This window comes from Ixodes scapularis, unplaced genomic scaffold (assembly GCF_016920785.2).
Source record: "Ixodes scapularis isolate PalLabHiFi unplaced genomic scaffold, ASM1692078v2 PGA_scaffold5__190_contigs__length_132052651, whole genome shotgun sequence".
NCBI classification, from domain to species: Eukaryota; Metazoa; Arthropoda; class Arachnida; order Ixodida; family Ixodidae; genus Ixodes; species Ixodes scapularis.
Genome location: NW_024609880.1, coordinates 74,909,856 through 74,926,443, shown reverse-complemented (window position 1 = coordinate 74,926,443; position 16,588 = coordinate 74,909,856). Strand labels below are relative to the sequence as shown.

Here is a 16,588-nt window from a genome sequence, read left to right as displayed (position 1 = left end):
ATTTTCCTGGAAAGTGCAGAATGTGTTGGCTGCATTATTTGTAAGTTATGATTTATGTTGGTTACTAGAAAATTTCAGTGGTTTCAGATGCGTTGCACCCACGATGGTCTCATGTGCTTTCGGAGTTTATCACAATGATCAAAACAAGTATAAATACATTCAGAAAGAGTCTGTTTGGAGATTATGTTTTAATTATAAGTTTTCATGGGGTCTGTCTCTTCAGAGGGTGCAAGCAATACCTTGAGGAGATGGGGATTATCGGCCCCGCTAAAACATCTATTCGCTTACATACGTCCGCTGCGCAATTTGTTGGTGTGCTATGAACTTCAGGTTTCGTGTTTTGGGGGTTCATTTTTCTGGAATTCGAAGTGTTTTTTCCGGGGTTTAGTTTTTCAAACAAAAAGGTATTCTCGGTGTACATTTTTTTAGTGCCGTAAAAGAAATCAGTGTTTATTTGACCCTCTGTTGAGGAAACAAGACACGGGCATGAAATTCTCGTGACTCAAGAGAACATGCTCGCACCCAGAATACCTAAAGAACGCACCGGTACCAATAAAAAAAAATAAGGGGTTTGGTTTTCGAACAAAGACGTAGCCTCGCGGGCAGTTCAGTGTCAGTGTGTTTAAGGCAAACACACAATAAAATTGTAGTTAGAGTTTTTTTGTTTTGTTTTTTTCGCCCTTGTAGTTAGGGTGCTCTTTGGTGAAGGCAAATTCAAATTCGAGGTTTGTCGGTTTTTTCAGATTTTGATAAAACCGGCTCGGGAGTTAATTTTCGGGGTTTATTGGTTTCAGGTGACTTGCGATTGGCAAATGAGCGCCCGTCGTCACCGCGCTGGGGTATGCCCCGCTTTTCCTTAGCGGAAAAATCCGCTCAGAAAGGGGTGTGTCCCGACCTTGCATCACGTTTTTAAAAGGAAAATCGGCGTCGCGTCATTGTAATCTTTGGATTTTTAGGATGCTTAGGTGCGTAGAATCGGTTATGACCAAAAACAGAAGATTGCAGAATCGTCTTTAGTGTCCCTTGAACTATGACTATATATGCCCTCTACGTGCTTTAAATGCTTATACATTCCCAGTTATGGGCTTTGAATGCTTTATGTTGCTTAGACCTGAGCGTAACCGATTTTCGTAACGCTAGAGTGTAACGGTTTTTGGGTGAAACTTATCCCTTTAACGCATTTCGTGTTAAAAAAAATAAAGAAAAGCTTGATTATTTTTTTATTTTGTTTTATCAAGTACTACCTCTTCATCTTAAAACTTCGTTATTCCGTTCGTGTTTTTTTTTTTTTTTATCCTCTTTTATGCACGTGACACCGGCTCGTCCCGCCCACGAGAGTCACGTGCATATGACACACTATTCCAAAAGCAGGATGAAAAAAAAAAACATATCCTGCTGATAAAACCTCGGTTCAGTCGGGCTTGCTGGAGCAAACTCCAATTGTGTTCGAGAAACTTGGATCTAGCAAAATAAAATATACATCAAAAAGCTTCCGCGGCCAATACCCATTTGCGGTACTGCAACGATTCGCTAAAACTTCATATCGACGCTACAGTGGCACGATCTTCAAAGAAAGAGAAGAGTCGCCTGGTATCTTACGGTCTGAGTGGTCCGGTTTCATCGGCAGCTTCCGCACTGCTTTTCGTCACCAAACAATCGTGCGCTGTCATCTGTCAAGCTAGGTCTGGGCAGACGTTGTAGATCTCTCACCAAGCCTACATAAAAGGCTCTTGTTTGTGCACCCAACAACTTTGTGATGTCAAATAAAGATTTTATTTTATTTTATTTTATCACCAGCGATAAGATCCGGCTTCTGCCGGGTGCGTCCGTGATTGCTTTAACCTTCCTCTGCTCGCATTCTGTTCCCGCGTCGGAACCGTCTGCACGCGCCGGAGCACTGTAAACGACCTTCTCCGACGGACCGGTTTACGCTCGGCAGCACCCGTACCGTGGCCTGTGGGGTAGCCACGAAAACGTGGAAATACACAGGTACGAAATGAGTGCAATGCTCCTCGTTCCGCCGCCGCGCTCCACCGTAATCATAAACCCCTTTCCCAACATGCAATGCCGTCTAGTGGCTCAAATAGCAGACGAGCTTCTGCCACGTTTTAACGGCGGTAGAAACGTAATGTTTCACTGGGTACCATAACAAGCCAACGAATGTTTTGTCCTCCGTACCAGTTCTCTCTCGATTCGCTTCAGTTTTGCAGGTGAGAAGGAAACTATGAGGTGGCTTCAGTAAAGTCCTTGACAAAAACCCACTGCATCTAAGGGTTTGTGGCCGAAGCGTCTGCTAATTCATCGAAAATATTATACGAAAATCCAAAATAAACGCTGGGGCAGCGCTTGTGCCAAGTTTGTGTGACGCGCTGTGCAAACTTTTACAGTCACTGATTTAAGAAACGCAGCGAGAGCCTTGGCCGATAAGAACGCAGAACAACTCACCAAACAGTAAGCGTGAGCCAATCACGCGTCTTTTAAGCAACATTGTATCAGCACTGAATAATTAGTGACTCAGTGCTCATACAGCGCTGCATTGGTGGCAATGTCACTAGAGCAACTCAGTTGGGAAGAAATGGCTCCGATCCGGTACTCGAGAACCGAACTTAGCTTAGGAATGTCAAGGGTTAACTTTAAGTCGTATTTACTGAAAGGACGAAAATTGTTGCATTGCTCCTTTAGAAACCACAAGCCCCCCCCCCCCCTACCCCCCCCCCCCCCCCCCCCCCATAAAAAAAAAAGAACGAAAGAAAGATAAACGAGTCGCAAAATATTACCCACGCCGCCACAACAAAACGAGATAACTATCAGCGCTGCACGCACATCTGGCGGTCAGATATATCAACCTAGTAAATACCGATCAGCGTCAACGTGCGTTGCAACACTTTAGGTAACTTCCGCCGAACCCAACGACCCGACTGGTCAAATTAAATTCGAGCAACTCGATGCACTTCCATGCGAGAAGACGATGACGACAGAGAAGCCAGCATCTCCCCTGCATTTTTGATACGGCAGACGCGGAGACCGGTTTTCTTCGTCGAGTGTTTGTGTGTTGTTGCAGTTGCAGCGGATGCGGCAAACGTAATTGCTAACCCGTTGCACAGGAGGATAAAGCGAAGCCCTCGAGGCAAGGGCACGTGTGCAAGTTCGTCTCGAGGACGAATAATATACCGGCCATTCGTGAGCGACCGCGGTAATCGGTTCATCTTTGCAGCAGACACACACACTTAACACACAACACACGAACACACACGCACGCACGCACACACACAGTCACGCACAAAAAAAAAACGTATCGTGCTTGCTTTGTTTGCGATATAAGCGAGAGCACCGCGACTGTCACAGTCATTCGCTATTTTTGGACAGGAATAGAATAATAGCTGCTTTCGTACGCGACCGCAGACCAACAATGGCTGCGTTCGATTTATTTACAGCTCCTGCACCGGCGCAAAAAAAAAAATGTAGGGCGGTGTACTTCCGGTCATATCTAAATGCACATACCGGAAGTAGACTGCCCTACACTTCTCTGCACTGGTGCAGGAGGCGTGAGTAAATCGAACGCAACTACAATATAGACCTTTGCCAATAAAATCGCCCTCTGCGCACTGCCATCTTTGTCTGCTGGGCTGTGCAACGCCTCCTGAGCATGCGCTGTAGGTATGCTATGCGGTATATCGTACGCCGCGCATGCATCCACAGCTCAGTGACTCAGAATTTTTCGCGAGATTTTTCGCGAGAGTGATAAGCAATGGAAGTCTATAGTCTCCTTCTCACTTCAAGTCCGACCGCAGCTGATCATTACGATCTTATAAAGATAATCTCAATAAAGCCACTCTAAAAGTGCATCGTCACGGCGTTCATTTTCTGTGCGGGTTCGCTATCACCAACGTTACTAAAACACTCAGTTGGGAAACTCGCCGTCGAAACCTGGGCCGCTGGCGTCCACCGAGACCGAGCTAAATGCGACAACAGCGCTACTCTTTATCGTTTGTCTGTACTGTGGTCACCTCGAGCTTTTTGAAAGCCTGTTTTTGCGTAAAAGCAAACGGAAAAGTCTCTTTTTGTATGAAATTTATTGGAGTTTAGTACCAAATGATGGGCGCATGATGTTTTTATCATCTTTAGTTCGCAAGGTTTTGCGGAACAATTAATATTGTTTTTATACAACCATGCCTCAGCGGGCCTTTCAGGTAGCGCGTCCTGACCTAGGTGCATTTTAACTTCGATAGTCGAACGCGGCGCGTCCGCCGGGGAGACGGGGGTGGCACCCCTGTAACCCCTACCGCTGTATCTGTTCTGAAAGCCAAAATAGAAGTCACGTGCAGTTCCTCGAGTGGCCGCTGCGGGAGAAATGGTGGCGTTGTGTTCGTCATTAGCTCGGTGCTCGGAGACAGATTGGGGCCACTCTTTGAAAGCTGTCTCTATGGGAGTTTTCCAACTGAGTGCTTTAGTAACGTTGGCTGTCCCCAAACACACCAAACTCTCACACAAACGTTAAAAGTTTGGTTGGGTGTACAGCTGGTCCATGTTACATTTAAAAAGGTTAAAAGCGCCAACTGAAACACCGACGAAACGAGCAACACGTACAAGAACCGGCGCCTTATCGTATACTTCGCCTCAAAAGAAGCAGACGATCTCGCGCGCCGCATAAGCGCCGTGACAACGCACTTTTGACGCCGTCTGATCGGCTCTCTTGGATCGTAGCGTTAGCTGTGGTCGGACCTAATGTGAAACGGAGTATTGGTGGGCGATGGGTTGAGAGCGCATGCTCAGAACGAGTACACGTTGATAGCCTGTCAAGACCGGCAACCTTCTTGATGATGCGGAACGCACGTTGCAAAAGAACTGCGGAAGCTCGCCGTCGGCACGCATCTCAGCAGCCGCGCACTCGGCTATGGCGGCCAGTGAATAAATACTCCTTATTGGTAAATGCACGTGTGCGGGATACATTGATATACCGGCCATTCGTGAACGACCCCCATAATCGATTCGTCTTTTGCAGCTGACAAAACACATGAAAATAAACAGAAATGCCTCGGGTTTGCCTCGTCCGCGAATTAAGTGAAAGAAAGCACCGCGACTGTCACTGTCACTCGCCTTTTCGACGGAGAAAGAACAACAGTCGCTCGGTTCTTCCCGAATGCTACCAAAGAATAACACTATTCTGGACTGCGGACGCAGGCGATATTCAAAGGCAAATGTGAGTGTTATTGATCTAGCCATGTTGAGGGCGCGTGCGTAATGCGCTGCGCCCATTGTCCACTGCAAGTGTATCCTTTGCGTGTCTGGTGGCTCGAAACCTTGTCGTCAGTTTCGCTGATTTGAAACGGTGGTGTACCTCTTACAATTGCGTGCGCCTATCTGTGTAGTCAGCTTGTCACGAATAGCCGTACACGGCTGACTGATATTGTGCGTGACTGTTTGACTCGCCGAATAAGATATCAAATAAGTAGGAGGAAAACGCGAGCCTGTGAGTCGATGAATTGTCAGCGTATTGCGACTCGAGCGAGATCAGATTTGCCGTGACCGGTAGCGCAGACATATCAAATAATCGGATTATACAGCTGTTTGTTCTATTTATTTTGGCGATCAATTATTGATTGCGAGAATACTGCTTAGTGTGGCGTTCCCGCTTTGTAATAGCCCTCAACGGTGGTGCAATGAGGCTGGTGTCGCACGTTTACTCAAATTGCGTGATAACAGTTTGAACGTTTTCATAAATGATTTTCTTAGACTACTGAATCTTTAACGAACTCTTATTGTAACCTCTTATAGGAGTTTAACGTCACAATGGTAATAACGAAGTAACGACAACTTTCATTCTTTTTTCCAAATTTAATTTTATCAGCCAAATCAGATAGAGCATGGTGAGCTCGTTTGTCTACTAATTAAGATATTGGGCGGTAAAAGAACTTATTTACACAAAGAAAACAGTGAGGGGGAGTGAATATTGCACCAAAGGTGAATTTTGTCATTTTTTAGTCCTCAATACAGCGTTGTATGCGTTACCGAAAAAACAAAAAACGAATGAAACAGGTTACTTGTTACTTGCACATAAAAGGAACGCGTTACCGTCACAGTTGCTGTTACCGACAAAAAGTAATGTATGTTACATTTGCGCTACTTTTTTCATTACGAATTAACATGTTTTACTGTTTTGACGTTAGAGGAACGCATAAGCGGCATATTTAAATAAACATCATATCTAAGCAGAAACTGAGCATAATTACGTACCTATCTTTTTTTTAGGGTTTCAGTTAAATACTAAAAAAAACAAAAGCAAAAAAAAATAATTCGTACGGCTTTGCGTCAAAAAACATAAAAAATAGAAGTGTGATTTTTTTAAGTATCGGGAAGATTACATATCGAGCAACGGTACCTACGTTACGCGTTACTCTAAATAAGTAGCGTATACATTGCCCGTAACGCCGTTACTGGAAACGTGTTACCGCCAACACTGCCTCAATGTGAACCCCCCCCCCCCCCCAATTACCCCCAAAACAAACTCAAATTACTCCAATCAGTCGAGCTGCTAAACCTAACGTGAACTTTGCTTTGTGGCGTTGACGAGACTATACGAAGCGCAAGTTCGTCTGCTTCTTTTGCAGGGGTTGTGGTGACGTCAGAACGCCGAGCTCTCATTGGCTCTGATGGAAGGATAGTTGGTAGACCTCAAGGCAGCTTACTTTGAGGTCTGCCCACTATTCTTCATTCAGAGCCAATCAGAGCTCGGCCTTCTGACGTCACCACAACCCCTGCAAAAGAAGCAGACGAACTTGCGCTCCGCATATAGTATAAGGAGTATTAGCGGCGAGATGTTTTGGTGGCGCCCTCCTATGGTTCCCCCTTGTGACGTCATTACCTTGCGAACAACAAATTCGATGGTGTTTGTAAATAGCATGGTGGAAGCCTCAAATCATTGCGCTCTCAAAGCAACACTGCCAACACCGTCGAAATTAAAGTTCTTTCATTCCTCTTATTTGGGTCGATGGTATACCCTTTCCGACGTCATAGTCAGCTTTTGAGCCAATCGTGGAAGGCCGACCACAGCGACGCTTTCGGTCGCGCACCTCGCCAATTCACTGGGCGCCATATTTGTGGGTGCTGTCTAGAGCGCACGCTCAGAACGAGCCCACAATAATAGGCTGCTAAGACCGGCAATCCTGATGGTGTGGAATGCACGTTGCAAAAGAACCGTGGAAGCTCGCCATCAGCACGCGCTCAGCAGTCGCGCACACAACTATGGCCGCCAGTGAATACTTCCTATAGTTTCCTCCACGTTGTGGCCCGCATAGAGTATAGTTTCCGCAACGTTGTGGCTTCGTGTGGCGTCTCCTGCCCACAGGAGCGCGTGCGAATCAGACACAAGACGAAACCACGTTCTAGCGCAGCCGTGCAGGGCCGAAGGTGTACTGTGTAAAACTAACCTAAAAAAAGTCACACACACACAAAAAAAATCGACGTCGAGTATATATTTACGGGTATACATAATGTTCTGTCTTTCTGCATAACCACTGTGATTTACAGTCGGTGACAAGTCAACAACCCAGTGTAGAAATACAGTACTCGCTCGTTTCCTTACGCCGGGGTTTCGCTGGCGTGCGACGAGGTGTTATCAAAGGCTGAACGCTCCACTGATCTCTATTGTAGCAGGCAGGATCGCGGATCGAGGATTGTCTTGCTGGAGTAGAGCGGCACCATCCACAGCCATCGCTTGACAGCATCAAATGCATGGGACTCTTAGGGAGAGACGGGGAAAACTGTAATTCCTTACCTAAGTAGGTTGTTCTTGACGGTGAAACTGTTTTCGTGTTCTCCGGGAATCACAGTTAATATTCTGGGCGCAAACATCAAAAACGTTAGAATACCAATATTTTTTTTTTTTTTTAGCTAATTGTTTTGCGGTTGAGGGTCAAGGGTTGTGAGTTTGTTGGGCGTAAATTGTGATGCTGTTCAATGAGACAAGGGTTGCCCGAAATCAACGTGGAATCGTTCGCGGTCTCAAAGTCATCAGAGCGTAGCAGATGATATGTTAGATGGCCTTTAGTGGGGACATCGCTTCAAGCGCTTGTCCAAAATACTTCTGGTGCAAGCTTCTGCTTGAAACTGCAATGATGTCTTCTGTGATGAACTAAAACTTGGAGCGTGTCGTTCACTTGTTTAACGTGCCACTTATTTAGCAACTGAAGCAATCAACGCCGATACCATCAACGGTGCTCTGGCACATTTGATTTTTTTTTAAGTGTGTTTCAAACGTTTGACAGGTACCTATTCAATCTCCAAACAGCGTATATAATTATCGCAGGGCATCATAAAACACTCGCCCTCGAGCACAGCGTGTCAACTTCAATATTCCTACTTTTCTGTGTTTCTCCCATAGACTTGCGTGTATTACCTGGTGTCAAGCGATGGCCCCGGTGGTGACACCAACGGGCTTCCGATCTGCGATCCAGCGTACTACAGTATAGATCAGTGGAACGCCCGCGCTCCAAACGGAGCGTCTACCAGGTATACTTAGCCTGTCACCAACTATAGTTCAAGTAAATTCAGCTAATCACAAATGTTATTTATTTAAAATCAAAGGGTCAAATAAAAAATGTATCATCTTTCATTACTTTTGTGGAATCTAAGTTAATATCTTATGTTTTTTTTTCGACATGTTTTGACTTTTGTCAAGCATCAGAAACAGCATAGTTCGGCCCGATGGCCATTGGAACAGCGATCCAAATTAAGTAAGTTGCTCCAGATTGATGCCCGAGCAGAGCCTTAATTCATTTCCCGGCATGATGGCACGCACAGCGACGCGGGTCAAACCACTTAGGCATGCTTCGCTGGAAACGTCGCCGCTACCGAGCGAAAACAGGTCGGCTGGAAGTTGGCTGCAACCTCTGCCACAATAACCCTATCAGGCCGTATTGGCAGGAAAGCAACTATCTATTTTTACGTATCCTGTCTGCGTGTTGTATTTTGTATGGAACAATCATTCACTAAAAAGAAAAAAAAATGTCCGAGGGGTTATTTTTTTCGCGGCACACAAAACCGCCAATCACAAAAAAAAATAGCACAAGGATCTAAACTAACGACAAAGATTAAAAAAAAAACGAATTATCCCGTATGGAAATTTTATATCTGGGCCATATCTGGCCATATCAAACATTATATGATTATATACGGCCTATATACAAACTTATCTGGCGTATATACAGACTTATCTGGCGTATATACAGCCTGATATGGTGTATATACATACATATCTGGCGTATATACAGACTTATCTGGCGTATTTACAGCCTGATATGCCGTATATACAGACTTATCTTGCGTATATACAGACTTATCTGGCCGGCCGGTTTTCAATATAACAAAAAATAAAAAAAGTAAAAAAATATTTTTTTTGTTAGCAAACTCTGAATGACTCATTATTCGCGAGCTAAATATTAACATAAATAATCCCAAACTTCAGCTTTGACAAGCTTAAGTTTGAGATTAGTTGTGCTAGTTTTCACGAGGATTTCAATGTAGCTTAATTATTTCAAAGTGTTAACATTACGCCCGAATAGACGATTTGCTAAATCCCCCAAGCGCTTCGACCCGTACTCGAGGAATCATGGGGACGGCGTTTCTTCAGCTGCCTAGTGATCGAAAATTTCGAGCAATTCTATGGTTACACAGATTTGAGTGTAATTCGGAGTCACCCTGAACACGTGCGGTACAGAACCCAAGTACCGCCAATGTCAGTACTGTGCATTCTGTCCAACCTTCAACCTGGATGAGCTGCAGACATATCTCTTATATTATTATCATTCTCGTACAACTTCAAAGACGCTGATATTAAGTTAGAAACGCTAAAAATGTCATAAACAGCTGCGCTGAATCCGAGCTAAATCCCGGTTTTGGTTGTTGCAATTTCTCGGCTTTTAAGTAATTCCAGCTAAAACAACAATCACGAGAATGATAATATGGTAAAAGATTTCGGCGGCTCAGCCTGTTTGAAGGTTGGACAGAATGCACAGTATCATAAACGCTGCCATTGGCGAGAAAATTTAAAAGTGATATGACAGGTACTTCAGCCCTATGGGACGCATGTTCAGGGTGACTACGAATTACACTCGAAACTGTGTAACCATGGAATTGGTCAAAACTAGCGATCACTAAGGTCCATAACTCCTCGAGTGCGGGCGGGGGCACTTGTGAGAATTGTAGACAATAAAAAGTTGTAAAGTGCTGATTTCAGGCTTGTGTCCTTTTGAAATGCCTGGCCAGATCTGGAATTTCCTTACTTAGCCAGATCTGGGATTTCCATACCTGACCAGGGTTATCAGGCTATATCTGGCAGATATACCATATCAGGTTATATGTGGCCAATTTTTGATATGGCCATATCTGAAATCTTCAGATCTGGCCAGATATAAATTTTTTGTAAGGGATGGCAGCGATTACATGGGCGGGATCTACTTGAATGCGATCATAGAGCATCGAATAGAGAGGTGACCAATCACACGCCCCTGATCCTTTTTTCCCTTCCTCGCTCTCCCCAATCCAAGGCGGCAATTTCATTTTGATTCATATACGGTCGCATCTACGTAAACCCCACCATGGATGCAACAGTAGCGTATCCAACAGAGAGGGAGCCTATAGCTCCTCTCCTTTTTCTCTTCTACCCTACGGTAGCGTCCACGTATCCACGGCTATTGGCCACCTTTACATGAATACGAGTGTAGCACATCAAAGTCAAGATTTGGCGACGATGCTTGAGGAGAAGAGGAAGAGAAATGAGGGATTGGTCGTGCGTGATGGATTTCCCTACAGTTGGACGCGTCTTGTGTGTCGCATCTTTTAAGGAGCTCAAGGCGTGGCCATCGAGTCTCGAGCACTTTTTATTACGATTGTTCCCGGTCGGGCATGAGTCTGACTGACTGCGGTCACACCTCCAGTTTCCTAAACTCTCAGTGACCGCAAAGTAAACAAATCATGAGCCATTCCACTCTATGAAGGTGAATGACCAGCGCAGCTGTTTAGCACAGGACATAAACGTGACACAGAATGTTGAACAACGTACGAACACATTCATTGTCTTGATTGGCGGCCATTGTTACGAAAGATGCGCACACTAGGGTGCCTTCATGTGCGCTTCGCATAGGGTGATGCCAACTGCCTGTTTCCCTTTTCCACACCCTCGTCCACCGCCATTTTGTTCCCCTCATTGTTTTCCCGTGCGCCTGAAAGTGGCCTTTGTGTCCATCGGTAATCCCATCCGAGGGGAAATATGCTAATCCTCCCTCCGTGGGTTCCACAACGCTGCTCCGAACTTCTGAGATAAGGTGCTTGTTTCCGGGAGGGTTATAAGCCCCACGGATTATCGCCGAGGAACAAAATGGCTGCTGGTTTGTCGGCGAGTGGTATTACAAAGGATGGCATCACCCTAGCAAAGCGCACATGAAGGCTCCCTAGCGCACACACATGCCGAAGACAGTCGCCGCCCCGAGGAGCCGGAGGAAACTAGACGCGCGCGACGGGACCGCCACCCGGCGGAAAGATAGGAAACTAGGCACGCAGGCGCTTGGAACGATGGCAAATAGGGGGCGGTGCGAACCCGCTCTGAGTTTTTGTTGACGCACACGAAAAATTCATGGAACCCTATCCATAAACAGCTTCGCTGTAAAAAAATTACATGTGCGCAGAGGCAAAGATTATGATGTCTGACCCGTTCATTGTCCCTGCGCACGTCGTTTGTTTATTTTGTTTGTTTGTTTTTATTTGTCCCATGTTTCGCGTTTTCATTCGCTAGGACCCTTCTATTGCCTGCCGTGATTGACCCCCTCTCTCTCTTTCTCTCTCTCTCTCTGTATTCCGTAAAAACGTGTACACAGATACTTTTTTTTCGAGTTGGCTCGTCGTATTTCTATAGGTTACACGCACAAAGTAAAAAAGTGAGCTCGCGGGAAATCCCGTCTGTCAGCCTATGTCGGTGACGGTGGTGCAACCGTCTTCACCGTGGCTTGTGTCAGCTACAGCTGACGAACAATGGCAATCCCCAAAATATGTGCATTCAAGCGTCGGCAAACTTAGGATGGATGTCGCCAGCGTGACAAAAAGGCACCCTGTCGTTCGGCGCCGTCATGACTGCCATGTCACAATGGCAGGCCTAAAAATTCTACTCCCCATGCCGGAAGTCGATTTTGTTTTTGTATGTGGTATAGGTATATGAGAACTATAGAATCCGTTTCTTAAGCTGTCTGGACTTGTATGAATTCCTCTGAAAACAAAAGTAAGCGAAGCACCCTGGGGTCAGCTGATTGTGTTCAGTCCGCAACGCTAAGATATTCGTGCCACCACTCTAAGAAGCCGCCCTTCGATGCACTCAAACATCCAATCAATGGTATTTTCTTAATTCAGTTAGCCAATTGAAAACGGTGGCGTGTGTCGAACCTCTTCGATCATAAAGTCTCCGTAGTAAAAAAATTAAGGCTCCAATCTATGCTGTAAAGGTGGTTTGACAACGAAGCTGTGGCATCACCTGCAACGATTGCATTATAATATAGTCCGTATTAAGGCAAACGCCACCAAGTGGTGCTCCAGTCTTTGACGTTCCAGAGAACTTCCGGTTTATAAAAAAAAATGAACAAAGGGCGGATTAACACCACTGCCTGAAGAAAAAAAAAAAATGAAACGGTTAGTGGCGTAGGCAGGGAAGGTTTGGGAGGTCGATTTTGCACGGGGCATGGAGCAAAGGGGGAGCGAGGACTATCTCCAACTTATATGCTTTCGGAAAGTGTTTGTGGGGTAGAAAATACTCAAACAAATAAAATAGGCAATATTTCTTCATTCGTGTTTATTTGCTGGGATGCGGAACTCGATCTCAGATATATAGAAAACGAATATTTCGAAACATTTGTGGGGTGAAGGATGGCAATTTCAAGGCAAATTATAATAAACTACCCTCACTAAAATACACGGTTCAATTAAGCCAAAGCGAACATAATGAAACGAACACATGGTGGTAATATAAAACAATGTCAGTGATGTAAGGAATATTAAATGATTTGTAAAAACAACTGCCTTGTAAGCAACGGGTGGCGCTGCGCTCACGCACACCTTGAGTACTGATCAAAAGTACGTGCTTTCGACTAGAATTACCACGAATTAAAAAGTAACTGTGACCAGTTATTTCAGAAACCAATTTAAAGGCTCTAGTGATCATCTCATTTATGCCAAGCGCCTACACATTAAGATACAGCCGCCTGCGTTCATGGCAAAGAGTATCCAGGACGTCCTCCGCTTGAACTTCAATGTCGCGGTGAACATTCAAAAGCGCTAGACCCAGCAGTTACTCATTTGAAGTGGACGCTCTCAGGTGAAGAAAACGAGCGCGCAGGTTCCGCCGTTGTTACGCGCAGAGTCGCTAGGATCTTGAGGAGACGATGGACGTTTGGGAATAGGGGCTCCGGGCAGAGGGTGACCGACTGTAGCGCGGACGTGACGGCTGTTTCACGTTTCTCCCTCTTGCATTTGGCAGCCCATATGAGTAGCTCGCAATGGAGGACAGGAACTGAAACCAGGCCTGAATAGAGCTTTAAAAATTCTTCGGCGCCGGGAGCTGTCCCGCTTTCCAAGATTTTTGCAGGCAGAAGCGATGAAAGTAATTGCAACGTTACGTCGGTGCTTTTTAAATCTCCTATCGAACTGTTTGATCCGGTAATTCATGAAAGGAAGGAACACGGAGCGCTTAAAATGTTCTTCCGGTGACGTTGCCAACTTGTTACTCGCGGCATTTGAATTTCAACTTCCGCTGTCTCGGACATTTTAATACCGGCTTGGAATATTTTCTAGTGTTTGTGGGTGGACGCTTCCCCTCATGTTTCAACGTCGAGATTTTTTTTTTTTTTTTTTTTTTTTTGCGTTGTTGTTTAATTTTTTTTTTTTTTTTTGTGACAGTACAGCTATTATTTTATTTTGTCTGGCCGGCACGCTTTGGTAATGCAGCGGTACCTCAAAAATGAATGGGAGTTGTGTGCTGCGACGAAGCTTTTAAAGTTGGTGGGCATCAACTACGATGACAGTAGGAGGTGAGCCACCACACCCGTATTCCAGTAAATGAAGCCTGCTTCGTTTTGATTGAATGACAACGCAGCTTTACCCGTTTTATCTTGACAGCGCCTCCATAATCGTTGCCGCCCGCGGCACTTTCTACAAAAATGAAATGCACAAAAGACTTCTCTTGATCCCAGCACCTTTTATTTAGGGGGAGTTGCATTGTTTTCTTTGAAATGCCTCCGCGCGTACTCTCTGACTGTGACCGCACCTATACACATTTGCAAGTCCGGCCTCAGGGCGCCGCCACCTTGATCAGCTGGGGCGCGCTTGGACGCGTCATAATCCGATTACGAAGCCTTGTTAAGGCATCGTAATCGATCCGATTACGGCCGCGCCCGAGCGCACCCCAACCAGACAAGATGGCAGCGCTCTGAGGCCGGACTTGCAAACATGTATACTAAATTAATCTACTAATACGCAATTCCTACCCTCTTGGGCATCCCCCATTCCTACGCAGTGGAGGAGGGTGGGGAGAAAGCAGTGTCAGCGCTCCGCTTACCCCGGGGCTACGTCATTGGTCCCACGCGCTACGATGTCAAGCCAACAGCTACGCTCCCCTGCTTATACTTTCTGCCGTCACATTGCTACCGCACGACCAACACGAACACGAGCAAGCAAGATCCCTGAATGGGTGCCCATAACGGATTTTTTGCGGTAACGCGTTACAAAGTAACATCGTTACATGTAACTCTAATTTGTTTCTGTAACGTAGTAACGTACTCGTTACGTTTCCAAAACAGTAGCCAATAACTTACTTACGTTACTTATTTTGAGTGACGTGTGACGTAGTTACGTTGCTCGTTAGGTCTTCTTCCCAAAACTTTAAAAAATATTTTTTTTTTCGTGTGTGCGCTTTTAGGGGCCCAGACATATGATTTCTTTATTTTTTATTTCTGTTTTGCTTGGCGTTTTTTCTCCCGAATGTTCAGGTGGAGCCGTAAGAGAAATAAGGTAATGATGTTAAGCTTTTGCATGGACATAACGTTTCTTTAAATATGTCGCTTATGCATGTCTGTAACGCCAAAAAAGTAAAACGTTTTAGTTTATAAATAACCGTAACGCTTAAAATTGGTTTCTAACGCGTTCCTTTTATATGCCAGTAACGTATGTTGTCACTTTTTTTCTTTTCTTTCTGTAATGCCCACGACACTGCACGTAGAACCGTCTCTTTAAAACGCAGGCATACCTCGTAGGCGCTGGTCACCTGCAGCTTGTAGAAGATGGGCATGTAGAGGTAGGCGGTGGCCGGGATGACGAAGCAGTACGAGAGGATGATGAGCAGGTACTGGGTGCCGTACACGTACATCTCGGTGGCCGTGCCCAGCAGCGTGATGGCCGACATGAAGCTGGCCAGGATGGACAGGGCCACGGGCGCCACGCGCAGGTTGCGGCTGCCCATCAGGAACTCGTCCGGCGTCGCGTTCTTGCTGCCGAAGAAGGCGTAGTAGATGCCGATGCTGGCCGACACGCACAGCATGCCCGAGAACACCAGGTAGTCCCATAGCGTGAACCGGTTCACCAGCAGGCTCGTCTCGGGAGACGCTAAGCTGCGTCCAGACAAGAAGGAAAGAGTCACGCTTCTTGTTAAACGTATTAAGGTGAACCCGAATGTCTACACTGTAGGCAGTTCTGGGGCGCCTTCTCTCCAGCAAATCACTATGAAGAGCCAATCGCTAGCTACGGCGGGCTCTCGGCAAATAGCAAAACTAATGATGTGTACTCATTGCGCTGTGGCAGTGAGTACCACGTAAGCACGTGAAACGTCATGAGCAAGTGTACCAGGGCGGTCTGTGTTTTAGGGTCTAGACATATTTACAGCCTCGTGATTCGCCGACCTCCCTTCGTAGAGTGCAGTGATCGATTGGCTTTCTCAAATGTTGTGCGAAAAAGTAGGCAAAGCACCAGATCTTTTGCGGTGTATGTCGATGCTTCACTTAATCATAGATTCCCATACCTCTAAAACAAAGAAAAAAAAATCTTCGTGAGTTTACTTTTTTCCGCAGAACACGCAGGCAACGAATCACGACGAGCAGTACAGCAGAAGGATCCCCGCAAATGTCAAAGCTCAAATTAGGACTATTCGCGGTCAGAAGCTTGCTAGGGCGCTTCTCTTTTCCTCACTATGGGTAGTGCACGTGCCACCCACGCGGTTATATTTTAATTTCTATATAGTGCATAGAAGCTTCACATTGCACGTGCTTACACCAGCAGACTAAGAATAGACCGATCTCACTAAGCTTTGGGCGCATGCGTAAACCCGCCATAACTTTAGTTCACAGGAGGCAGACGGCAGTGCACTCGAGGGCTCGTGCCTTCTCGTGCTCTACACGCGAAGAGCTCCAGCGAGGTTGTCGCACGTGCAAAAAGACTAAAGTTCCCTCGATGCATTGCGGCAGCGGTGGCGTAGTCAAACTGGCTGGTGAGATCGGTCTATTGAAGTCTGTTCACTCAGGGCTGTGAAACATTCCACCAGGTGGCGATAACCAAACTTTTC

The 16,588-nt window shown here is 45.8% G+C and overlaps 1 protein-coding gene across 1 annotated transcript in view; it reads right to left on the bottom strand.

The window, feature by feature from the left end:
• LOC8041376 (sodium-coupled monocarboxylate transporter 1) overlaps positions 1–15,586 on the bottom strand; it is a 41,059-nt gene extending 25,473 nt beyond the window's left edge. Inside the window, exon 1 of the mRNA XM_029966265.4 lies at positions 15,281–15,586. Coding sequence (XP_029822125.4) covers positions 15,281–15,571 — 291 coding nt within the window. The 5' untranslated portion in view covers positions 15,572–15,586. The remainder of the gene's footprint in view (positions 1–15,280) is intronic.
• Positions 15,587–16,588: the final 1,002 nt, after the last annotated feature.